Source organism: Notolepis coatsorum (genome assembly GCF_963971535.1).
Source record: "Notolepis coatsorum genome assembly, chromosome: 13".
In the NCBI taxonomy this organism is placed as follows: Eukaryota; Metazoa; Chordata; class Actinopteri; order Aulopiformes; family Paralepididae; genus Notolepis; species Notolepis coatsorum.
In genome coordinates this window covers 53534457-53561740 of record NC_140177.1, presented here as the reverse complement: position 1 = coordinate 53561740, position 27284 = coordinate 53534457, and the positions used below count along the sequence as shown (strand labels likewise).

Here is a 27284-nt window from a genome sequence, read left to right as displayed (position 1 = left end):
CCCCTCCAACCTCCTCCAACAGTTTCTACGTCAAATGTACTCTCTTTTCTGGACTCTTTTTGTATCACAAACAGTACTGTATTTGCAAATCTGGTATGTCATAAATGTATAGATGTAGCAGTACTGTCTATCTGTGTCGTGTGTGTCATATATGTTATGATGAATTGAAAATGGGGGACCCTGATGTAAACAAGACGAAATTCTTTCTCTGGTCTGCATCCCCTTATGTAATTGAGCTGTACTGTACTGTACCCATTCTGCAATCTGTTAATAAAGTTTTCAATCAATGGGATACATTGCATGTTGACCTGCATTCTTTCAAATGTATATAATTAATCAGATGTGTAACAAATAAGAAATGCAAATTCCACAGAAGGCATTAAATTATTTTCAATCATTTCACAATAATTGCATAATTGTGTTTGAATATCTGAGTAATTAAAGTAATTATACATTTGTCCAAAATAGCTGGTTCAGATATGGTTAATCCAGCTGCCCTGTGATCAGATGAATCCATATTATTTATTTTTCCGACATCAAATGCGTAATTTCTTATCGTACAAATATTGTCATATTTATTTTAATTATGATCAAGTAATTAATTCCAAGGAGGCCTGTAGCGTTAACATGAAGGAATCACTATGAGAACACAGTCTGTCAAGTTGTAATAAAGTTTTAAATTAGTCAATCAATCATGAGATTTGATCATGGGCTGAGAGCATATTTAAGAGTGCTCCTCAGTACTCTTGGATCTGCTCTCAAATAAGATCTCAGGAAAATTTGAGGACTCCCACTCCCAGCCCTAATATGTCTTAAATAGGCCGAAATCTGGCTAAGACGAAATATTTTGTCGTAACTACGTTCGAGAATGAGACCCATTGTGTTTCTTATTGTCAACATAGCCTATGGAAACACCAACACCCACAATGCATTTCTTCTCGTCTGATCTATCAGGCCAACAGCAGGTTATAGCTCATATAGAACTATGAATGACGACTGTCAAGTCTGCTAATTCTCCTAAGTAATAGAAAAGGGTAGGACGAGCACAAGTGTATACTTCTTCCTACTCCTTTTCGTACCTAAACGTTTATGGAGAATTTGCTGCATGTTTTATTTGAATGGGTTATCTAACTTATTATTTGTTTGATTATAAAATAAGTTTATTTTGAATATCTATCAACTCATGAATCAGTTTGTCAGATTACACTATCTGGTTAAAAGCCCATTTGTACTCTAATATTAAAACCATCATGTATCCCCTAGTGAGCAATTCCAGGAATTAATGGCAAAAAGTAGCATACGAGAACAAAAGACAAATCCAGATGTTTAATTTTGTAGTTTATCTCACAATGTATATACAAAATTGATATGATCAATTAACAAAAATGTATGAACAAAAAGATGTATAAATCATCCCCCATCATTTAAAGTGCAACGCCACGTCACTCCCCGGTCAGCACAGACACTTCTTGGAGATGTTGTCGCACAACCTCGTCCAGCACTTTGCTCACACCTTTACAAGCAGTCATGGCGGCCTCCATCAGAGTCTCTAGGTGGTCCTGGTGTAGCCTGGCATCCATCTGCATGAGAGCAATCTGCCCTCCGCGGGGAAGGAGTGCCAAGGCCAAAGAGGTCCCTCCTCCGCTCTCCTCCTGGTGGCAAAGGTCTGCCAACGGCGTCTCGTCCACGAACCCGACCGTACAGGCACATACATAGTCCCGCATGGGGATGCCGGCATCGATCACTGCCAGTGTGGCGGCGTTCACGCACGCACTGTAGTTCCCACCGTCTGACTGCAAAATCTGTTTTGAGAGTGGATTTGTTAACAAATTAATATAAAATACATTATTGATTAATTGTTCTTCCAAGATGGCACCTACATGCAAACATTGAAGCACAGATTTGAACCAAGTCAAAGCCAGCCCTCCATGGTTTTTCTTAAAAAGGAGAGTGGGCAGTCCATCCCCCTTACCATTTCCCCAATATTGAGATGATTGGTAGGCTGAGAATGAGATGGAAGCGACACAGGAGAGAAGGCCCCAGCGGGACTCGATCTTAGGCCAACACTCAACCTCCACACCATCTCTGGGTACTAGCCCTCAGTGTTGAAATACTAACCTATCTGGGAGGATGTTAAAATGATTTGTTTACTAACCTTGACATAGATGTCTATCTGGGAGCGTGGGTAAAGCTGGGTCAATATGGCGGCTTCAAACGTCTGCTTGAGGTGGAGGGTCATCTCTGTAGACTTTTTGTCCCCGTGGGGTCTTCTTTTCCTCTCTGCCGTGCTGAAGGTGGCCATGCTGTACTGGCAGTTGATAACAGCTCTGTCGTAGCGAGTCTTACTGCGGAAACTTCTAACCTGATGGTGACAAAAAGATTGAAAGTGAGTGCAGGCCTTACGACGTCAGTTATAGAAGATGTAGGGGCCCATGCTGGCTAGAGGCCGAGATGTGCAGCTCCTTCTCTCCAACATGCACAAGGATGAAGCATTACTGCACGTAGCCCCTTTCGTGACTGTGATGCACGCCAACAAGGTTTGGCCGAGTTAATCCTTGCTCCTCAATAGGAAACCAACCTAGATTTACCCTGAAGAACTGGTCCGACGTGAAACGTTCGTTATACAAGTATCGCAGATACATTTCAAAGGTACTCACAGTTGCACGAGGGTCTTGGACAGAGAATCGCAATGGTTTGAAAGCTCGGCGTTGCTAATAAACATTTTAAATATTTTTTATAAACTGGTCAACACAGCTTTATTTCCGGCATTGGGTGCCTGATGTGCATGCGCTGTGATCACAGCACAGGCGCATCAGGCAGCTAAAGCCGTTTTGAGCAGTGTTGACCAGTTTATAAAATGTTTAAATGTTTACGCTTTCAAACCATTGCTGTTCTCTGTCCAAGACCCTCGTGCAACTGTGAGTACCTTTGACATTTCTCTGCGATACTTGTATAACGAACGGAGCTCCACAAATCATGTTAAACCCAGATTTGGCTCAAACAAGGGACTAAACACGTTTTGCAATTATGCCACATCAATGTGGAACGCCCTACCCACAGTTGTAAAGGAATGTGAATCACTACCCACCTTCAAAACCACTCTCAAAGAGCACCTACAGGAGACTGCAATTCAAAACTGGCCCCCTCCAATGTACAAAACCCCCCTCCAATGTACAGTAAATGTCCTAACCCAACCACCTCCAATGTAGTTACCCACCTACCCAACCTCCTCCAATGTACAGTTTCTTCGTTAATGTATATACTCTCTTTTTTAGACTCTTTTTGTATCACAAACAGTACTGTATTTGTAAATCTGGTATGACAAATGTCTAGATGTAGCAGTACTGTCTATCTGTATGTCATGTATGTCATCTCGAAGTCAACTTCCTGCCTGTTCTGTTGTTGCTACGCAACTGCAGCGTGGGGGGAAACTGCCCAGCCTGGTACATTGTGTACGGTTCATTTAGTGCAGAAACGGATTGTTAAAGCGGCAAATTAAAGACAATCAAGCGGAATTTTCTTCAGTCCTTCACAATGCCAAAGAGCTGCTGTGTTACGCGTTGTACTAATGACAAAAACAGAAATCCAAATCGCAAGTTTTATATCATCACGGAGGAAAAAGTGGCTGTGGCTAACTTTCGGCTAACTCGCTCTGCTGTTGTGGTCGTGGTAGCTACATGCTAAGCTAACGTTAATCACATCATATCGAACCGATAGGAGCTTATCTAATCTTATGTGGATGTTTGATCGGGTAGTGGCACGCGTGGTACCACCATGTAAGATTAGATAAGATAAACTCCTATCGGTTCGATATGATGTGATTAACGTTAGCTTAGCATGTAGCTACCACGACCACAACACCAGAGCTAGTTAGCCGCCAGCCACTTTTTCCTCCGTGATGGTATAAAACTTGCTATTTGGATTTGTGTTTGTTTTGTTATTAGTACAAAACGTAACATAGCAGCTTCAATTTGGGTATTCGAGAGATGGCCATGTCTATGTGTTTTGTATGTCAAGTCAATCAGGGGGAGCTTCTTTGGGGATCATCCCTATGTTCCCCAGGTCCTATGTTCCCCGCTTTGATTGATTAACACTTTGGCTGCCATGGGTTAAATTCATGATATACCATAGATTGCCAGCTCTATTTGTCTATGGAGAAAGTCCCCTTCTTTGCAGGGCTATAACTTTTTAAATTCTATTGCTACATTGCCATTATTAGGGCCCATTCAAAGTCCTATATGTATTGTTCATTGTGTAGCAACGTTAAACTTTTTCATTCACATATTCATAGTAAAGTATGGTCTAATGTATAAGTATGTTTTCATCTCTTTCTGCAGCTTTCTCCAGAACGTGATATATAGCCCCAAATGCATTATATTGATGATGAAATACAGTTTGATGGCAATCAGCGCGATATAAAAAATTCCAACTAGACGTACTTCTAGAAGTTACTACACGTCATCTGATGTTGACCGGATGGGCGAGGGGGCGTTTATAATTCCGTGGGCAGCGTTATACCAATCATCTAATGTGGGTCAAATGTTGATAATAGCAGTTAGTATCGAAGACGGTAACGTTACACGCTAAAACTCACCCCAGTCTCCGCGCGCCGTTGGGCGATCATCGTAGAGTAGAAATTGTATCATTATGGGATGGCGATTTACCCGGTCCATCTCCAGCTTGTATAATGGTATATACGTCCAAATCATGTTGTTTATCGAGTTATTGGCAATCGATCGCCATGTAGTGTACCGAGTGCCCGGAAGTAATACGGCCGTCCAGCAAAACCTCTACTGCGCTTCCTGTTAAGCGATTGCGCCGATCGGCCACCAGATGGCGCTCCTGAACCGCCAGAGAGCTCAGTAGGTCCTCCTGGTGGATCTCAGGCCAGCGGAGGGGAAATATTAATCCGATTCCAGATTTTTGAAATATTGATATTAAAGACGCTGTAAAGCATCCTCGGCAACTTGAGCATGGCCGGGAATGACGCTTTAACACGGCTCCTGGCAGCCAAAGTGTTAATAGATTGAACATTTTATAAGTTTTTATTATTTTATTAATTATTAATGTCCGCCTTGTTTCGAACGGTTAAGCTTAGGCCCTCGTTCGAACTGGTTAAGGTTAGAGTTTGGAATCAGGGCTGGTGGTCTAAAATGTTCAATCTATCAATCAATCAAAGCGGGGAAAATAGAACCCGGGGAACATAGGACCCGGGGAACATAGACATGCTCCCCTTCTTTGAATCATATCTCGCCTTAGAATCACCAGAAAGGCATTCGAAATAGTGAAATGCCATGTTGGCCTCAATATTTTCAAAACAAATCGTATGAAAATGTTATGAAATGAACAAGAATGTGATAAAGACGAAAGTCTTTCTCTGGTCTGCATCCCCTTAACAATTGTGTGTATTGAGCCGTCAGCTGTACTGTATTGTACCCATTCTGCAATCTGTTAATAAAGTTTTCAAATCAATCAATCACTCGGCCAAACCTTGTTGGCGTGCATCACAGTCACGAAAGGGGCTATACTGCACGAGGCAGTGGGACTAAACATCAAGGGCCACCTTTACCGTCCCTTTATTAAGCAGTCCATTCACAAATAATACTTGAATGCTTGCTTTGTCTATTAAATTTGCAGCACAATTCCCGCCAGTTATTATTTGGACTAAAAACTGTCACATTGTGCATTCAAAGCCAGTCAGAACTAGTAGTACTACTAGTAGTCCTGATACAGGACCCGTTGGCTTTGGTCGTCTCCCAGACCAAAGGGGGGTAGGGCTATCCTGATAGTTGATTTGAAGAAAGCATTTCAGCATAAGTCTACACCTTATCTATGAATGAAGGGAAGCATACATATGATATATTTACAATATTAGCGAACACTTAGCGAATATAGCTAGCTAGCTAAAACGTCAACTTACTTCATGTGGGCCATACACAACAGCGAGGGCTTTCGTATTGCCCTGCTCTATGTATGCAGAGCCATCAGCTTGGGCAAATACACCCATACGAGCTTGTACTTTCCGCAGTTCAGTCGCTTTCCTGCCATCCAAACGGTATCCCTGATCGGATAGCAATTCAATACCTGCCATGTTTCTGTGATCTGTGTACGAGCTGAAAAACCCTCGTGTCAACTATACTACATTACCCATACGCCATTACGCCGGGAGCAACTACGGGTAGTCAAAAGAACCAAACTGCACTAGCGCTTCAGTTCTGTCGCGATTTGATTAAATAATGACCAAGTGACATTCAAAACAGTAACGTCCGTATTACATAATAGCAGTAAATAAGAGGTATTTAAGTTATTCTGTACATGTATAAATGTTAAAGCTGGTAAATTAGACAAATCATATATCAAACAGCTACCTCTAGGATGTATGTAAGAATAGCTATAATATGAAAGAAAGGAAGTAAAGTCTTTATTTGCCAAATACATTTAACATACTATGAATGTATCCTCTGCGTTTAGGAGCAGTGGTCGGGGATATGGGAGGTATTTGTATTGTCGGTCACAACCAAGATATGTAAACAAAGCACAGTACCAAGAGGGACTCTTTTGCCTAGAGGTCGCTGTTTGACAGCATTACAGATTCTACCTTTATGTGTCCATGCAAAAAAATACCCTTGCAGAAATGGGTAAATAATGTTAATAATCAAACTCACCCACTGAGATTGCAAAGAGAATGACAAAAACTTTTGACACTTTTAAAAATAAAATTTATTAGCATCTCTAATGTGTATAAATAAAAACATATATATGAAACAATGTATATACGTATAATGTAATGAGCTGAACGATGACTAGATTACATGTGATACAAAGGAGCAGTCTTGTTTTTTAGCCAGTGTATTTGTGAGGAAAAATGTACCTTGAAAACAAGCTTTTCAAATATGCATACCTATAAGTTGCAACTCTACATTCTTTCATAAGAATGAAACAAACAAGGAGAACAGTTTAGGAACGGCAAGAGAGGGGGGGAAATAGGGGAAATTGACCCATCTCAAAATCCGCCATCTTTTCTTGATCCTCCAATCAACAATTGTGATTGGAGGATCAAGAAAGGAGGGCGGGCTTGAGATTGGTCAATTGCTGTTATGCCATCCTGATTGATTGATTGAAAACTTTAATTAACAGATTGCAGAATGGGTACAGTACAGTACAGCTCAATACACACAATTGTTAAGGGGATGCAGACCAGAGAAAGACTTTCGTCTTGTTTACATCAGGGTCCCCCATTTTCAATTCATCCTGTTCAGAAGATTTCAAAACAGCTCTGCATTACAATTATAAAATGTGTATTTATTTGTCTTTAATGTTTCACTAACAACGTTGAGGCACAAGCCACAACACTATACAAATTTATCTGGTAAATTTTATATTTCCACATTTGTAAAAATCCTCAAAAGGATTTAGTTTCACTCTTTCCCACATACTGGAGTCATATTGCTCCACAAACTCTAATCGAAGGATCCCCCATAAGCAGACCTGAAATCTAGGGAGCGAAGTGGATATAATGATACATATAAAAAATATATAATAATAATAATAGTGAGATACCAAATGAAAAACTAGACATGTAACAGAGATTCAAATGAATCAAACTTTTTTTTCTATCAGTACCAAGGTTTATCATTGCTGTGACTGGGCCAGAATACCAATAGGACAGTGAATCGATGCTTCGTGGGTTCTGAGGTTCTCTAAGGCGAAAGCAAAAGAAACTAAAGAACCTCCCCTTATTCTGTCACCCTATATGTTCTCTATTTTGGTCATGCTTTAAAACACTCAAAGGTGTTCAAATGTCTTACAAAAATTGACAAAACAGATATGGACATAGGACAAATGCAACTTCTGAAAGCTGGCCAAAACCTTGCCATAGTCAATGATAAGAGGGAATATTCTTTCCTTCTCCCATCTTGGGACTTGTAACAGACCATAATATACCCACAGTGGACGTCTAGTGGCAACGCCCTATAACCCGCGCAACTGTGTGCCATATTGCCCACAGACAAATCAGTAACAACTTTAACATTGGCCACTGTCTCCCGTTATTCCCCATGAATGGAAAAAAAGATATCACATTATGAAAGGGAGCACGACATCCAAGACTAGAACTGCTTCAAAGTAGAAAAAAAAAGTGGATAGGTAAAAAACAAAACAAAAAACAAAAAAAACAGAAAAAAAACAAAAACGTGTCTGCTTTAATATGCAGGTGCGTGTGACAGTGAGGGGTTAACGGCACCCGAGGATCATGGTGACCTCCTTCAGCCTTGTGGAATGAAGGGACTACATAGTAGGTCTGAACAACGATGGTCTCTGCTCCGTCCCAAGTCTTTTTTAGAAGAGTGCAAAGATCCCCCCCCTCTTATTTCGTGTGTCGTGTTTCAGCCCTGAAATATCCACGTTCTCAAGTCCTAAAACTCGGCAAACTCCTTCGCACATTTTTCTGTCACGGAAACGCGGATCTCCTCCTCCTCGTAGTCGTCGAAGTTGCTGGTGTCCCCGGGACCTCTGCACTTTGGTATGAACGGGGCTTCCACCTGCCGGAGCAAAAGAAGAAGGACAAACGGTTTTAAGGAACACACCTTGCATGGTATGAATGTCAGCCTTTAATTATTAATTTGTTTTGTTTAGTTTCCTTATTCATTACAAGGAAAACTATAAAAGAAGGAAGGGTCGGCGCGCGAATGCACATTGGTGCCAAGTGTGGAAACGTTGCCGACATTGAGTTGAATGGCGCTCAGCCTCAGCCATCTCCTCGTTTATCACGGTGGGGTAGTGGTTAACACTGTCGTCTCACAGCAAGAAGGTTGTGGGTTCGATTCCCACTTGGTGACCACAGGTTGCCAGGTACCCAGGTGGGGTATCTCCCGGGCCTTTCTGTGTAGAGTTTGCATGTTCTCCCCGTACTTGCAAGTACTTGACAATGGAAAAACGTGCAGAACAGATCGCTAATGCTGTCGCGTCCCTGGCGAAGACGGACAGGTGCACTTGGATTGGTCCTCGGCAACCAATGTCTGTTCCCGGCTGCCCTTGAGGCGAATGACGACGGGATGGGTCAAGCGGAGAGAGGACATTTCAACGGCGACCCAAAAAAATGCATGCCGCCCATCTCGCATGCGTGTGTACACTGCATTACGATGTAGCAATGTGCTACAAATAAAGACCGCTTCAAAGTCCAGTTTTCATTCATTCATGACCATGTCATTTAAACAGGTTATTTATTACCTGGGATGTCAGAAATGTGTTGCATTGCTAACTAGCTAACGTTTGATATATTGGTTGATGTCTATTTCCTCAAATAGCTTGTATATTTAGAATCTTAGTACAGGCTTCAATATAATTTTCACCAAGCATAGAGAACACTGGTATTCTGACGTGTTGACCCTTTCTTCTTTCATAGTTTCCTTGATTCATTCAAAAAGCTGAGTGGGGCAGTCCAGCAATTTTCCTTTACTTGGAGACCTCTTGTGATTTCTTTAACAAAGAGGTTGTGAATAGCCCAGGATGAAATCAATCAGACCTACCTGTATATTCAACAGTTGTATAAATACTACTTGTTATGCATCAACTGACTGACTATACCCGTTTATGCATCACCCCATTGATAATTCCACTTTTTAAATGGCTCATTTCCCTCTGTGTCACACAATCCCATCACATTTGTCCCAATGGCGACGTTAATTATGCGACCATCACTATTATTCAGATGTGGTCATGCAACACTAAGGAGGGTACCAGCGTGAATGGTTCTGAAACACAGATGAACTAATTAGCCTTTTGAAAGAAGAAAGGGGACGGACAAAAGTTAATAAATATAAATCACATACACTAGTCGCATGATGCAAACAGTCCTGTGAGGTCCCCATTATAAAACAATACTGCCCTAATGTTAGCATCACAGTAGGGTTGGGTATTGTTTGGATTTGATAGATTCCAGTTCCGATAACGATTCTGCCTATTGAATCCATTGTTTATGGAATCTCGGTTCCGAATTCTAATATTTCTGGCGGGGGAGAAGAATAAATATCAAGAACAAAAACTAGTCTACCTTTGATTCTTAGCACATCTAGGCTATAATCAGTTAAGTTGTGAACAATGACACAATTGTATATTTTTCTTATTTTGCCATAGCCTGTAGTTGCAGTCATCTGCGTCTGATGCATTATAAAAGGATGAAAGGCGGCTTATTAAATTCATTAATACTGCTGTGGATAATGAGATAATGATGCATTTAGCCTAGTATCATTAATACTGCTGTGGATAATAAGATAATGATGCATTTAGCCTAGTATCATTAATACTGCTGTGGATAATGAGCTAATGATGCATTTAGCCTAGTATCATTTTTTTTAATCCACTTTTTCTCCCATTTTCTATATTTTCCCCCATCCCAATTTCGTATCATCCAATTCAACCCTCCCCTGTCACGAATGCTGTTTCTTGCCTCCCACAAGCCGGCTGCAATGTGGACTAAGTCATACATAGCACAAGTCCCCTCCGGTACTTGAGGTAACAGCAGTCGCATCTTTTCACCTGCGCAGCTCGATCTCTCAGTGGCGAGGAGTAATGCGTGGGAGGCTCACGCTGCCCCCGACACTTCCTGATTCTACTGCGCAGGCGCACCAATCGACCTGTAGGAGTCGCTGTCCACAACGCCCGATCCCCACCCATCAGTTTCCCACCCCCTAATACGGCCAATGTGTATTAGTACGGACGACCAGCTAAACTGAAAGCAAATGTGGAGCGCTGGGCTCAAACAGACGAGCCCAGCGTCTCCAGATTTTGTGGCGAGCGCCTTGCCCACTACGCCACGTAGCCGCCCCTTAGCCTAGTATCATTAATACTGCTGTGGATAATGAGATAATGATGCATTTAGCCTAGTATCATTAATTCAGGGATGTGATTGCGCCTTAAGAAAAAAACCTGAACATTTTCAAAACTATCTTTTTAAAAATTTTATAAACACTCCATTTGAATGAATGAACACATTTTATTTGTATAGATTGAACTGTTTACAGGGAAGAGGAAGGTGGGAGGGGAAAGGGACAAAGAAAATGAATCAAATATCTCAGTGTCCCCCTAAACATTTTAAAGGGGGTCATCTTGACCCCTCCCAAGTCATCCTGGGTCAAACAATAACGTTAGGACCTTATCTTTTCTTCTTTGCAACCAGATTGTGCAACACCTGTAACCGCCTCCTCTGGAAGTCTTGCCTGCCTACTGCGAAGGGCTGCAGTTGGACTAATGGACTCTTTTGCTTTTCTTTTGCTCTCAGGTCGATTTTGAGAATGAAGGTGGTGACATTTCTCCATCTCAGCTTCTTGGTTATGTCTAGGTTGGCTTCTGTACCTCATGCTTGAGAGTTTGATGTTTCTACAGAGCTTCACATTAACTGGACAATGCTTGCTCTCCCTTGAGTAGTGTTGAGTGGCAGACTGCTGCACTGCTTGCAAGTAACCTTCCCTGGTTGGTCAGTTTTACAAAAGCAATTCAGTGTTAGTGTGTTTCCTAGTGTGTTGACGTCTTTACAGCATCTCGCGCCACTCAACAAAACGGCTAACATTATCTATAGCCAATGAAAATCTGTTATGCAAGAATAGCAGGTCTGATAAATGTTGATTACGCGTTTCACTTAGACCAGGTGGAAAAATAATCAAAACATACATAAAGCTCATTAATTTTTATTTATTTATTTTATTTTATTATATATATATATTTTTTTAATATATATGAATATTTTTCTATCATGATTTTAGGTCAGAAAAACCGGAAATCCGGTTAAAACGGAAAAATCACATCCCTGATACTGCTGTGGATAATGAGATAATGATGCATTTAGTCGAGTGTCTAAATAAGGAGACAGCTGTTGCCAAGGGATGTATCCATTCACCACAAATCACTGCTCAGTGACATTTCTCCACTCTCTCTGCTCATATTCCCCTTCATGGCTAAAGTGAAAGGAGTTTTCTTTAACAGGGGGTCTCTGGGTATGAGGTGGAGGGGTGCTCTGTGAACTTGCATTTAAGGATTCTCATTTGTTTACAGCTGTCGGTATGTTCTGGTACTCAAGTGTAAAGCACTAACACAGCGACTGATTGCAAGAAGTACATTTGCTGCAGGTGTTTTTCTGTGTATCTGTTTTTGTGAAGCTCAGCCAGACCTTCAAGCGTGGCCCAGCAAGTTAACAAAAAGTCCCCTGCTCACATACTTGGCTGACGCAACCTTGTCATCAATGATGTGATGTGAGGTCCCAGCAATAGGTCTTGGCAGGTTTTTACAACTTGGCAAAATGGCAAATGCTCAATGCAGTTAACTCGTATTGGGGAACGAGACAGAAATATGCTATAGGAATCAATAGAGATTCAAAACACATGTTTCTTACTGAATCTCCCCCCTTTTTGGGAGTCACCGGTTCCAATTTAGAGCCACACTGTAGTTTTCAATACCCAACCCTAACTCATAGCTATACAAGAAGATGTTTCATAGTGCTGTATACAACTGCAGCATGAGCTTGCTGTACATATCATGTCTTACCTTTCTCTCGTAGATGGCAATCCAGTCTGTTGTGGCAAACCACTTGTGTCCCTTGATGTCATTGACTCCGTTCTTCAGGTTTCCAAAGCGTTTGGTCAAGTCCACCTGCAGCAGGTTTCTCAGCAGGTCTTTCAAATCAGAGCTGAAGTGGGAAGGGAATCGTACCTACAAGGAACAATGGTTTGGTTTCCTTTAAGACCTTTGAAATTCCACAGTTTTCTCCAAAATTCCCAGCTTTACAGATATCGTTCAGATATTGAATTGAATGTCCTGGGGCACCGAAATAATGTGTACATTCTTTAAAAAATATATATATATTTTTTTAATGTATCCACTTTTTCTCCTCCATTTTTCTATTTTTCTCCCATCCCAATTTAGCCGTGCCAATTCTTCCCTCCCCTGTCTTGATCGTTGCTCGCATTTGCCCCCCACTGGCCGGTCGTAGGGAGGATAGAAGCCCATCACATGTCCCCTCCGATACATGTGGAGGCAGCCAGTCACTTCTTTTCACCTGCCAGCGCGGACTCTCATTGGCGAGGAGTAACGTGTAGGAGGCTCACACTGCCCCGCCATTTCCTGTCTTTGCTGTGCAGGCACCCTGACCAACCTGTAGGAGTCGCTGTTTACAACATCCAGATCACCACCCATCAACTTCCCTCCCGCTATCTCTGCCAATTGAGTCAGTATGACGGCCGGCCCAAGCCGGAGGCAACGCTGACAGCCGGATTCGATACCGGTGTCTCTTGCGTTGGTGACGAGTGCAATGTCCGCTGTGCCACCCAGCCGCCTAATGTGTACATTCTTAAAATACTACACCTTTTCATACCACAGTACCCTGTTTTCAATCAGACAACAGTAATGGAATATACAAAGATAAACATGTGCTTACCTTTCCAGAAACAATCTTCTCATAGATCTGAATGGGTTGGTCTGCAAAAAATGGAGGATAACCGGCTGCCATCTCATAGATAAGGACTCCCAGTGCCCACCAGTCCACAGCTTTGTTGTAGCCCTGAAATTAAATCAATATGTCATGTAACTTGCCATACGCCAGGGCTATTCAACTGGCGGCCCGCGGGCCAGATCCGGCCCGCGGGATGATTCTGACCGGCCCGCCAAAGATTACATGATAATATTTTTTTTTTTTTTTTTTTTTTTTTTATGTCAACGTTAACACGCACAATTGAGCCAAAAGTCACACAATTAATGACAGATTTCATTGATAAATTGAGGGAAAACTTTGCAAGTCGATTTGATGAATTTGACATGTCCAGAGAATTGATGCATTTTGTGAGCAACCCATTTGCCAATGTAGCTGCTATTTCCACAAAAGGACAAGAGTTTCTTGCATCACTTCACATTGATGAAGGTCTCCTGCAACTTGAAATAATTGACATGCAAGCATCATCTGCTCTGAAGCAGGCACTTGAGAATGAATCCACCACAACATTTTGGATAAAGTGTATTCATGTCAAGACATTCCCCAAAATAAAAACGCTGGCAATATATGTGCTAACAATGTTTGGCTCAACATACACCTGTGAATCCAGTTTCTCTCACATGAATGCCATTAAAACAAGCAACCGTGCCTCCTTGACAAATGAGCATTTGCATCACTGTTTGCGGGTAGCCCTCACTTCCTATGAACGCCTGTCTGCCCCCCACCCCCCTGATGTTTGAGAGTTAAGAGTGGACAATAAGTGCTGATAAGATGCTGTGATTTGCTGTTGTTGCACAGACATGAAGCACTTTTTCATAAGCTCAGCTGCACTATAAATGTGTTTTTTTGTTCAAGTGTTGATGTTAGAATGTTCAGATGCACATCATGCACTTGTTTGTTTTTTATTTTATTTTTATATTGAAATTTTGAAGAGGAGATGTTGCAGTTGTTGCACAGTCATAAATGAAGCACTTTTTGCAGGAGATGTTGCAGATGTGGCACATAAATGAAGCACTTTTTTTGAAAAGTATACTACTTTTGCAATGTAGTTAAATAAAAGTTGTGAAAATGTGGTTGCGTGTTGTGTCAAGTGTACATATATTCATAGCACGGGGAGGCCCCTTGGGTTTCTGACAATGTGGCCCCCTGAACAATTTAGTTGAATAGCCCTGCCATACGCCATCCCCCCTCCCACATGTATGCCTGGCGCCTATCCCACATGTTGGTGACGGCAGCTAATTAGTATGCATGCTGGAGGGGGGGGGAGCCAAGAAGACTGCCTCGTCACCAAGTCCCACCCCCCAGCTGACAGCATTGTAGTCAGAGCCTGATCCCCGCTCCTTCCGGTTCTGCAACGGTGGTTCCGGACAATCTCTTTCCCTCCCTCCCTCCCTCCCTCCCTCCCGCCTATGTCGCGGTGACACCTGTATGTGTATGTCACTTGAATTTCCCCGTGAGGGATTAATAAAAAGATATCCTATCCTATCTAATGCCTTCATACAAACCAAATATAATCATTAATTCCAAGGTAAACTCCTCTATATATATTATTTTCATATTAATTGTGACAATGAGTTAGTTAGTTAGTAAGTGCTTTACAGCTACATATTACATAATCTATCTGTCCTATTAATGTTGATGTATAACTTAAAAGTCTACCAGAAGGGATTTTACAGGTTTATACGGAATTTAGCCGAACAATCCTAAAATTTAAACACAACACCAATAGCAGCAGCTGCATGTTATTATTATCTTTACATATATTATATATTTTTTTTTGATCCACTTTTTCTCCCATTTTCTATTTTTCTCCCATCCCAATTTTCATATCGTCCAATTCAACCCTCCCCTGTCTTCGAACGTTGTTTCTTGCCTCCCACAAGCCGGCTGCAATGTGGACTAAGTCATACATAGCACGAGTCCCCTCCGATACTCGAGGTAACAGCCGTCGCATCTTTTCACCTGCGCGGCTCGATCTTCCAGCGTCGGGGGTCTGGGCTTTGGAGGGGCCCCGCCCCCGTCGCTTCTTGATTCTACTGCGCAGGCGCACCAACCGACCTGTAGGAGTCGCTGTCCACAACGCCCGATCCCCACCCTTCAGTTTCCCTCCCCGTAATACAGCCAATGTGTATTACTGTGGACGACCAGCTAAACTGAAAGCAATGTGGAGAGCGGGGCTCGAACAGGAGGCATCCTGTTCGAGCCTAGTCTCCAGCATTCGTTGCGAGCGCCTTACCCACTGCGCCACGTAGCCGCCCCTATATATATTATATATAAAGTTATATATATTTTCTGTCTTAGCATTAAAACGTGTTATGACAATTCATTTGACAGTGATATACTACGAAAGGATACTGGATATTGCATATTTAATAAATAGCCCAATTAAAAAAAGAAATCTGATCATTCCCATCTCTACATAAAACAAGCTTCACTGTGTGTTCCGAGAACTGGCACAGCAAAACCAAACAGTTCAAGGATAAATGGGATTTCATGGCTTTCGGCAGTGTGGCTGAGGGATGCATGAGCGGAGCGATGCAGCGATAGGGAGACGTGATCCATACCTTGCTGAGGATGATCTCTGGTGCCAGGTACTCCGGTGTCCCACACAACGTCCAGGTCCTGCCTTTTACCCTCTTGGCGAATCCAAAGTCTGTCACCTAGGAGCCAAGAGTATAAACATTAGGAACATATTCATAGTATTTGATTTGATTGAAGTTTATTTCAAATATGCAACAACAACAAACAAACATCAAGTACAGATATAAGCCGTTCAAATAATAAATGTTTATAAAAAAAAACAAAAAAAAACACAAAAGTCAAACAAATCCCACCCCTTTTTACTCATCATCAGATCATACTATATTAACTTTACTAATTCATACTTTACTAACTGCTCGTTGTATTGTCAGACTTAGTATTTTGTTACTATAGTATAACACGTGTATTGAAACACCCTTCTGGAGTTAAGAAACTTCAATCTATGATAAGATAAGATAAAAATAAAAGATACGAATTCAATCAAAGATTCCTATATAGCGCACCTGGATGTAGCCGTGATGGTCGATGAGGAGGTTCTCAGGCTTCAGGTCTCTGTAGATCAGGTCTAGTGAGTGGAGGTACTCGAATGTCAGCACTATCTGAGCGGCGTAGAAACGGGCATGTGGTTCACTGGAAGGGAGAAAGGGGAACATTCTGTTCACAGAACATGTATAATGAAGTATAAATAAGTACATGTGAAGACAATAACAAACAAATTAGTGTGCAATGCCCAAAAGACCATGCAAGATTTTTTTTTATTCCACTCCCAATCAAATAATCGTATATATGATCCAACATTGAGACTCGTCCCCCGGAGTGTGGGACCCACATTAGAATGGGTCCCCAAATTATTCTCTGGAAGTGAAATGAAGCCAAAGCCCTCAAATCGATTGAGAAATAGACAGATTTAATACAACACTGTAGGGTAGCAGTCTAGCGGTCTAAAAGCAAGATGTATTTGGTCCTATTAGTCTACACAATAATAATCTGTCAAATCAATTTTGGAAATGTGGAAACACGCCAACATTTTGGGAAATTAGCTCACCGTCTTCTCCAGAGAGAGACAAGAAGATAGATACCAGTTTCCTCTCTTTGTGCGTTCAGTAGGAAGCTATCTGGCTGCATGTTAGCCTAGCTTAGCATAATGAATGGAAGCAGACATGACCGGTTAGCCTTCGGGAGAGGTGTTAGTTGGATAATGCCTAGGCTAACCGGTCATGTCCGCTTCCATTCATTGTGCTAAGTTAGGCTAACATGCAGCCAGATAGCTTTCTACTGAACGCACAGAGAGGAAACTGGTATCCATCTTCCTGTCTCTCTCTGGAGAAGACGATAAGCTAATTTCCCAAAATGTTGGCGTGTTCTTTTAACAATAGTTTGAAAACAAATTAAGCAGAGGATCACTCACCTGAACCTTCCAATTCTTCTTAGGTGTGAAAACATCTCTCCTCCTGGAACATACTCCATCACCATGTACAAATTGGAGTTGTCCTGAGAAAAGTAAAAAAGACAACGTTTAATACTTGATAATCAAGTATAGGAGCTAGGGGTGCACACATGTATTTGAGTAAACGGTTATTCACAAAAAAAAAATATAGCTGAAAAAAATATTACAATCGAAAATTGTTTTGTAGGCCTAAAATTCACTATACTGTATATTCCAAAGAAATAGAAAGAGACTATCTTGGACTCTCCGCCAGTCTGTGGGTATCTGCCAGGCTACCTATAAAAACACTACACGAAGAAAATAAAAACAGCGTACCTTGAAGGAGTAATCAAGTCTGACGAGAAAGGGAAAGCTCACAGCCTGTAATATTCTCTTCTCATTTAGAGTGTGTTCTATTTGCTTGAGTTTCACCACCTATGAGATGGAGGAGGGAACAATGTGCAGTCAAATCATTTACAACTTCAATGGGATGATGACTAGACAGATGACTAGACAGCAGAAAATAATAAAAATAAACATGTGGCTTTTACTATTTCAAGGTCGAAAGGACTACAGTACACCAGACAGTGGACTATAAGATGAAGAGGATGAGGTCCCAACGTTCTCAGAGAGACGCATGGGAAAGCCATCTCCGAACGTTTCAATGATGACATTGACTCATTCTCTTAAGAGTTGACCTAGCTCAAACCCCTCTACTTCAAAGGGCAGGGTTTGAGATAGGTAAATTCTAGACAGTACCCAGCTCTCCAAAAAGATCACATTACAATGACATCACATAGGTCTAATTCTAGTTACAGTTTAATGTTGTAGCACGCTTGCACAACACCCAAAAACCCTTCATTATTTTCAAATTACCAACCAAGACTTGAATAATCGAGAATTGCTTAATCTGGAATAAGATATTGTTAATGGGAAATGTCACAAAGCCTTGCATAAGCTGCTAGCCAATTAGCTAATTGTCTTAACTTTGTGGGAACAAAGCAGGATCATTGGCTAATTTGATCATATTTTAAAGTAATAATCTTGAACGTTTTCAGATAAATAAATGTCTATTTTCCCTCTCTCGATCACCAATTGATATAATACAATATTCTACCTAATACAGAGTTCATGACTGCTTTTACATTTGCTGTTCTCGGCTGTTCTAAACAGTGGCGTCTGGTAGGACATTCCCGGGAAAATCATCCGGCACACAGGAAGTGATGTGTTTTACATCACCAGCAGCAACAGGAAGTGATGTGTTTTACATCACCAGCAGCAACAGGAAGTGATGTGTTTTACATCACCAGCAGCAACAGCAGTTTGTTTGGAATGATTAGAAGACCAACTCAGTAGTCAGCAGCATGAATGTTCAAAAACACAACAGCAATGATCACTTATCACCAATAGATTTCACCAAAACAAACTAAAATAAGGATCTTGCGGATTACACTGAGGTTTTTGAAGATTTAACCGCTTATTTGACATTTTCTTTACAATTTAGTACCACCCAGCACAATCTACGGCACACCAGTCGAGAACCAGTGAAAAGATTATGCTGGAAACCAGTACAGCCCATCAATTATATGTATGAGGCACTAAACTGCTATATTTTCCATCTTAAAAACAAACACACATCCTCTGGTTACTGACCTTTTGCTTGTCCAGTATTTTCATAGCAAAGTACTGCTCTGTTCCTTTATGTTTGACCAGCATGACTCTTCCAAACGAGCCAGTGCCGAGAGTCTTTAACCTCTCAAAGTCATCTAGGGACGTTGTGCTCTGTGAACATAATAACATCAGCATACGTTACGTTAATTGCTGTTCCAAATGTTAACTTTTACTTAAGGTCAGGCACACACACACACACTAAACAACTTTTAGCCCGATTTGGCTGTGTAATGTGTGTGTGTAGTGAGTGAGGGAGTGATTTGGGTGAATCGGGAGCGAGTCAGTCGACACCAATGCAAGTCAAGATTATTTCATGTTTGATTTCCAAGACTTGAACGGGTTCCGATCTGGGCAAACTCCTGAATGAGTACAGATCTGGGCAGACAGGAATAGTCTATGTCAGTGTGCGTGTGTCATCAGAATACTGATGAATGTTACTGATAACATTCAAATGATCTGCACTAGCTTACGAATCCTGGTTTCACCCTCTGTTTATCTCGTCAGTAAAGATGCATAAATACAAGGGTAAAAAAGCATCTACTTATGGTGATAGTTATTTTTTCCCATATCACTTAGCCTTACTCTTACCTGTGGTGGGCATTCCCATTTCCGTAAGAAGTCTTCTTTGGCTTTGGCTAGAAACTCTTTTACTGTAAGGGAGGACAGATGTACACAGTTAGCACACAGTACTCCGACCTGATTCCACCCACAGACACCAATAAGATTCTCTTTTTTTTAAAGGAACACGCCAACAATATGTTGTATCTCCAGAGTCAAACAAGAAGATGTATATCAATTTCCTCTGCAAGCTAGCCTAGCTTAGCACAAATAAATGGACACTCCGGGAGAGTTTTAAGCTAGGCTAGTGGTCCATATCCGATTCCATTCATTTGTGCTAGCTTGCAACTGGATAGATTACTGAACGCATAGAGGAAATTGGTATCCATCTTCTTGCCTGACATTACCCATAATGTTGGCATGTTCCTTTAAGAAATTAATTTGGGGTTTTGGATGGAACTGGTAAAAAAAATACCAAAGCTACACAAGAATACTAGAAGGACCAGGGGGGTGCAGCTGCCAGAAAATAAAATTGGAAAGGAATCAATGGAAAAGACGAAAGGTAAAGTCTAACTCTCGTCCATATTTAATATCAAATTGGAACGAGGGATGGGATATGGAAAAAACACAGAGACACAAATAACAACATCCAAGACAGGCAAACTAGTAAGAAGTGATGCCAAGAGGCTCAGTTAGGATTTCCTCCTTTTTCATTTGTCATTTTCAAAAGAGGAGTGCAAATCTCGCCTGCACATGGGAAAGCACCCCCCCCCCCCCCCCCTGAGTACTGACCTCTTGTGCATCACTTCCTGTACTGGTAAAGAAAAAACTGGTTGTAGGAATGGCTATGAAACTCACACGGTATTAAAAGAAACACGACAGGCAAGGACAAACCAACATTACATGGAAAACACAGCAGACAGCAGATGTCCAGAATGACAGAATGTGGATGACAAAAACAACATTGAGGTGTTATTTTTCCAAAAACACACAAATTCACAGCAAGCCAGTCATCACAACGAGGGCAATGCCGTTCTGTCATTGTGTGCATCTTTTTTTTAGAAGAATGGGCATACCAAACGTCTCTATTAGATCACAGCGGATTCGCAGGAACAATCACCCACGCGGATGGGGATGATATACGGAAAGAGACAGGAGAGAAAGATAAGATAGATTTTCATGTAACAAGTATATCAGATCAACAGAAGTGAAGCAAATGTAGGGTGAAGAGAGCAACAAGAAGAGACACAACACAACAGATTGGACATGTCCCCCCCCCCCCGTGGCGAAAGGAAAGCAGGCGTAAACTGTATCTACTGTAGCAGTGACAGGAAGTCCTAGAACGGAGAGATCGCGGCGAGAACCTTGTGACACATGTTCAGTGGTGCAAATCCATTCAGATTGGACGTGTACCACAGGGTAGGCTCTCTGCTCGGGGAGAAGAATGTGATAACCTTATCTGCTCTGTACAACTTGCGTGACAACTCGGCCCGCGTTGGCGTTTCGATCAGGGGATGCACCGATACCAAGTGAACCTACCTCAAGCCCCGCCCTTTTCAGGGATGAGGGAAGCGACGGTTGTGATGAGGGAGGATAAAGAAAAGAGGGCAGGGCTTGAGATTCAGAGCACTGAACTTTACGTATCTCCATCCGATTTGTTACTTTTACTGAACAACAGAACATCAGTTTGGGATCACTGGTTAAAATGTATTGATATTGGGTTATGTGTACCATTTAAGACCACCAAAATCTGGATTTAGAAATGTTTTATATGTAATACCCCAAGTAAAAAACTAAAGGTAGATCAGATCATCATCAAATTAAAATAAATCTCATTTGAAAAAGTATGTATTCATTTTAGGGCTGTCAGTTTATCGCGTTAATTAGATTAATTAATTACACAGCAAATAATCGCGTTATGAAAATTAACTCAAAATTAATTACAAAAAAGTTTTTTTTTTTTTTTTTATAATAATATTTTTTTTGTATCTCATTCATTCCATAAGCATGTAGAATACACATTTACAGATTTTTTTTTAATATGGTCCATTTGCATGTTCTTGGTATCTGATTCTAGGGACATCTATGAATCTCAGGGAATGTATTCCCAGTGTCAGAAATACTGTGGGCTAGATCCACAAATAATGGATTGTACGGTGCAAGTTGCACCCTTACTTACAATTCATTATGAATTGAAAATGGGGGACCCTGATGTAAACAAGACGAAAGTCTTTCTCTGGTCTGCATTCCCTTAACAATTGTGTGTATTGAGCCGTACTGTATTGTACCCATTCTGCAATCTGTTAATAACATTTTCATTCAATCAATCAATCTGCACTGTGATTGATTGAATGAACATTTTATTTTGAGTAAATTGTAATGAACCAAATGAGAATATCAATAAATCTTTTTTTTTATCTTTGACTGTGAATAACACCATGCTCAAATTGACCAGACCTGAAAAATCTAAGCAAATTAATAGATGGAAGATGATTAAACAGAAGGTTTTGTAGATACAGTACTGAATTCTGCCATCCGGTCACATGCAATTTGAAATATGATTATAGAATATAGAATATGAGGCATAAAATGGTAATGCGATTAAAATGCGATTAATTAGATTAATTAATTACAAATCCTGTAATTAATTAGATTAATTTTTTTAATCGCCTGACAGCACTAATTCATTTATACCAAATATTAATGTGTTAAGGTAAACATGTCAAAGGTCTGTCATGGGCTTAAGGGGTACATAACATACCCTTTAAGACCATGTGTGTTCCCTTTTCCATATGAGCCCACTTTATGATTTAACTATTACAATCTCTATTTTATTACTTTTCTAAACAGTGAAAACGTATTCTACTCGTCTCAAATGTGTCATTTGTCAGCTGTATTCCGAAGGAGGCCTGTCTTGTCTGCTCTTTGTGCGGTTAGCATATCACGCACAAATTACAACACATCTTTATACTGTAGCAAAATAATATTAATTTCAGTAAGCAGAGATCCGATGAAAAATACTCATTCTGTTGTCATTCGGCTTGAATACCTGTCCTAAAGCCTGCTGTTTGCAATGTGGACCAAACAACAGATCAGTCTCCCCATTTATATCTCTCAAAGACATGGAGATGAGCTTATTGGGACCATCAGCATACTGGGCTTAAAGAGGACAACAGTGATTTTTTGCGGAGGGAACAAATAAGCGAATTATTCTATTATTCTTCTGTCCATTGGGCCCAGATAGAACAGCAAATCCACTTCAAAACTCCTCATCATCATCACCTACAAAAGCACTCCATGACATGGACCCCCCCCCCCAGCAGATGCAGCCAACCTGAACCTCCTCATCTCCACAACAAGGACCAAGCACAGAACCGGGGGCCTCTCCCTCTGCTGCGCCCAGCCTCTGGAACTCTCTGCCCATCCGTCCGCCCACATCAGTAACTCCATTCACTCCCCTTCCTTCAAAAATGCACTCAAATAAACACACCTCCTCAAATCTGCTTTCAATCTCTGACCATGTTCTTGTATCGTTTGTTTTCTACTTTGTCCGTGTTCCTTGTTCCTTTTTTGCAAAGGATCTTTGAATTCCCTGGAAGAAAGGCACTTGTAAATTGAATTGAAATTTATTTTACAAACAATAAGTATCAGTAACTATCAAAAGAAAACTAGAAATGTAAATGTGATGTTGTAAGGGTTGCCTGAACTTGCCTCAGTACCAGTTTGTTTGTAAACTATGTGATTAGCTTATACCAGAACAGCTGATACATAACCATCTCTAAGTCGCTGTCCACATATCTGATTTGTTGAGAATGATTTGTGGACTCATTTTCACAAAAGAACTTACTGAACTGGGTGAGACATCAAAGAACAAGATATACTAGCACATTTTTTGTATTAAGTGTCAAAGTTGCGACTAAGTGGGCTTAAATGGTACACTACACTACACTTATCCTAGGGCTGGGAGGTATAACAAATCTAAAATGTGTACTGTCGTCAATCATCATAGATCCACACAAAGGTATGGATTTTTACTATACCATCATCCATGATATGTACACACAACATAAAATTACTATCTAATTAAAATCTAAAACTTGTTCCTTGCAACAATATCATTAAGACTTTGGGATAAGAAAGGGGATTCAAATAGAATTAGTAGTACTATGCCATGTATTAGCAAAAGAAAGGCATCATATGCCAAATCAGCCTGTATTTTGCAGAAGATATTGTGATGTCATGTTTTGTGCATATCGCCCAGCCCTCAGTGACCCCAATTAATTTTTCACCATAACACATTTTTCCATGTAAAAAAATGCCAGAAATCTTGCTTGACATGTTAGACGTGCCTCTCCTCTTTTCTTGATCCTCCAATCACAACCTTTGCTTTACGATTTCTGATTCTTCTGATATCAGCATTGTTGCATCATCCCTACAGTATGTCTGCTGTATTATTCAGGACAAGGATTAGATCGGCCTATTAGTATTTTCTAATAGCGTTATCAACTGTTGAACAGAACGAGGTCCAACTGTTCTGAAAGGACAAATTCAATATTTCTATAGACTGTTTCACTGAAATTCTGTTGCTAGGGAACAGTTTGAACCCAAATGTATTTCCTGTCAACTAAATTGCATTTAAACATTGCAAAAGGAAATTAACTTGGGTCCTTTTTATAATGTTATCGTTGCCCCTTTGAACCCTTTCGAGCCCTGAGGTTAGGATGGTTGACACATGTACACTGCTATATAGGTAATCAGGTCAACTTGTGATAGCAGCTACACTCTAGACAAATCAGCTCAGGGTGCAGTGTCAGCTTAAGACAGGTTTAACAGCTACATGGCCCCGGCCTGGGAATCTAGGGATCATAACCACACCGGCAACAGTGGGAAGACATGCTAGCTAGTATGATAGCCGTGGCTGGTGATCTGATCATCCCTGCCTCCGTGGATGGATGCCTGAGTTGGCTGGCAATGTGTCTGGTCTCTCTCAACACCTCTATAAATCTCAAAAAGAACAGATTCACAGCACAATAAAAGGACACAGCTTTAAACAACCTGGGAGCATTACTGACCACAGATAGTTCTGTTTAGCCTATTTGTTCTAAGAATAGGTGCGTAATGCCAGTATATGAAAAGCTGCATGGAGATACCCATGCAGTTTACTAAAGTAGCCTAGGTCTTACACAAAAACAACCGCTGTCCATGTATTACCCAGTCAACGAGGCAAAGGAAAACACTTCAGATTTATCACATAGGAAGGATGTGCATTGATTATCAGCGGTATATGTCAGAGTGTACTGTAGGGCTGAACAATTGATCAGATGTTTTAAATCTAAATTGCTATATGGCTTGGTGCAATATCCAAAAAAAATTGTCAAACACCACTCTAAATTAAGTATTGTGGTGCTGCAGAGATGTCCTGGCCTACAAATCATATCCTACAGACACCTTTGAAAACATCTTTGTTTGATACAGATCCCGCAAAAATAATGAGGCAAAAACTCATCATTCTCTCTAATATGGTAAATCATATCACAATATCAGTCACAATAATCACAATTAGATATTATTTCCCCAAATTGTTCAGCCCTAGAGTGCACAATCACAAATTACCAGTGGCCCTAGTTACGTCAAACCTTTCAAAGCTTCTAGTGTTAATTCCCTTTATCCTCTGACCAATGTCTGATGACAAGCCATTCCAGTCAATGACAAAGTGTGTGTGAAGAGAGTGTGTGCGTATGGACCTTCACTACACCAAGATTGAATAAGGCTCTAAAAAAATATATAAATAAAACAAGACAAGAGAGATAATTCGTGTGGGTGACTTGTAGTACAGCCTGGTTTTGTGAATGGAAAGAGGGCATATGTAAATTCTTCTCCATATTTGGTCACTGTGCTTCACTGAGGGACAGCTTTGTTTATGTAACAATAAAGTATAGTTGAGACAGACAGAACCTACCGTATCAAAGCTGACACACTGAAATTATATAATTTAGGCTAACCTACCACATGTTTGTGAGGACTGAACATTCTAATGATGATGCAACAACAATGGCCACTGTTTATTTGAAACATGGAGTTTTGGAATTCAAATTAAACATAAGAAACAAGCTACACGTGGGTTTCTATTGGTATTACAGTTTGCAAAATTGCAGTTTGCCTCTTTGATTCATAAAGCAGTACTTACAAATGAATACCACATTGGTTACTATATTTCAAACAAGACGACTGCATCCTCAATACATCCAGTTGTGGATGACACGATGGCGTTGTTTATATTGTATTTTGTATTTCAAAATACGATGTAGGTTAGCTATAACCTGGAGCTTTTGAGCCATTAGCCAGAGATTCCCATAATGGTGCAACTACACTGCTAACAGTACAGGCCAGGAGAGCTAAATCAAGAGGCAATGGAATGACAGGGCCTGGCTTGGGGAAGCTAATCCCCCAACTAAAGCTAACGTTAGCTGGATAGATGGTCAACAAGCTTGGTTGATTCTACTATGTTATTTTATATCATATGTTATGTTGGATACACACTGTTTTACAGTCGGCATATCCTGTTCCAACGGTCCTTTCATCTAAGAGGGATGCATTAAACGACCATTTTGCATGGCAGGTAGCTCTCGTTACATTCAAGAGATCATGAGAACACTCACACTGGCCCCTTACAGCTAACGTTGCCAATGACAACATCCTCTCCGCCGGGTTATCTCGCTACTACAAGCTTTATTACTAGGCCTCCAACTATTTTGTATGCAGATCAAAGACAACAACCTTGCAATTGCATTGCATTACGTAACAGGTCAAATCGCACTAACGGGATGTATTGTAGTAGCTATAACCAGATACTGTTTACATTGGAATGAATGTGCGGCGGCGGGGGGGGGGGGGGGGGTAACGTTATTCACCCTCTCATGCCTATAGCTGTCAAGGGACTGCCACTACTTAAGAGCCAATTCCAGTGTCAGCGGGCTAGCGAGCTAACGGTAACCGATTTGTGCTGGCTTGATGATGAGCAACAAGGCCGATCTATGTGTACATTATTATACTGTTTATCCAGAGCAACCACCCCAACTTACCACTCTCTAGCTCGTTGCCTTTCTTGGCGGTGGCAGCGTTTCCCATGGTATGGAAGACACGGCGATCGACTGCGGGGGGAGATGGCGGTAGCTAGCTACTACTACTGCTGATGTTGGTATTTTTCCAAGCGTTTCTTCTTTATAATCAACAACCTTATTAACCGTTATAAATATGAGGGCCGAGGCATGTGAAATATGAAGTCCCAAATCCCTTCCAACAATCACCTCTCTGAGTGATTTTAGTCCTTTACTAATTCACGAATTCCTCGCTATATCTCGTTGACATGGAGCTCGGTGGTTAGCGGTCACTTCTCGGCTTCTCCCCCCTCAAGCGTTCATGGCCGCTGATTGGCCAGAGATGTGTGTCTCAAGATACTGGACGTAGCTTCCGCGTTTTTTTCCTTCTTCATCACAACATGGCAAGCGTTGCATGATCTTTTATTCCCTAAGGGCACACATTCATTGCACTTATTTTTAGTTGCTACTAAAAGCTAAGTATAATGTTACATTTAATTATCAACAACCGGCG

General features: G+C 41.0%; 2 protein-coding genes across 4 annotated transcripts; both read right to left on the bottom strand.

The window, feature by feature from the left end:
- Positions 1-1312: 1312 nt before the first annotated feature.
- Positions 1313-6152, bottom strand: exosc4 (exosome component 4). The gene is made up of 3 exons (XM_084328012.1): positions 5921-6152; positions 2156-2362; positions 1313-1802 (listed from the first exon to the last, which is right to left on the bottom strand). The coding sequence occupies exons 1-3, from the start codon at positions 6089-6091 to the stop codon at positions 1443-1445; spliced, it is 738 nt and encodes a 245-aa protein (XP_084184138.1). The 5' UTR covers positions 6092-6152; the 3' UTR covers positions 1313-1442.
- A 550-nt stretch (positions 6153-6702) lies between these two features.
- On the bottom strand, positions 6703-27069 carry prkacbb (protein kinase, cAMP-dependent, catalytic, beta b). 3 transcript variants are annotated; one of them, XM_084327525.1, is made up of 11 exons: positions 26756-27069; positions 23164-23265; positions 19704-19765; positions 19098-19226; positions 17781-17879; positions 17427-17509; positions 16522-16672; positions 16042-16137; positions 13427-13549; positions 12538-12702; positions 6703-8540 (listed from the first exon to the last, which is right to left on the bottom strand). In XM_084327525.1, exons 4-11 carry the CDS (start codon positions 19158-19160, stop codon positions 8415-8417), a joined length of 906 nt encoding a protein of 301 aa, XP_084183651.1. In that variant the 5' UTR covers positions 19161-19226; positions 19704-19765; positions 23164-23265; positions 26756-27069; the 3' UTR covers positions 6703-8414. The 3 variants fall into 3 exon arrangements, with proteins under 3 accessions (XP_084183651.1, XP_084183649.1, XP_084183650.1); XM_084327523.1 differs by lacking the exon at positions 23164-23265; XM_084327524.1 differs by lacking the exon at positions 23164-23265 and having other exon boundaries at positions 16522-16648.
- Positions 27070-27284: the final 215 nt, after the last annotated feature.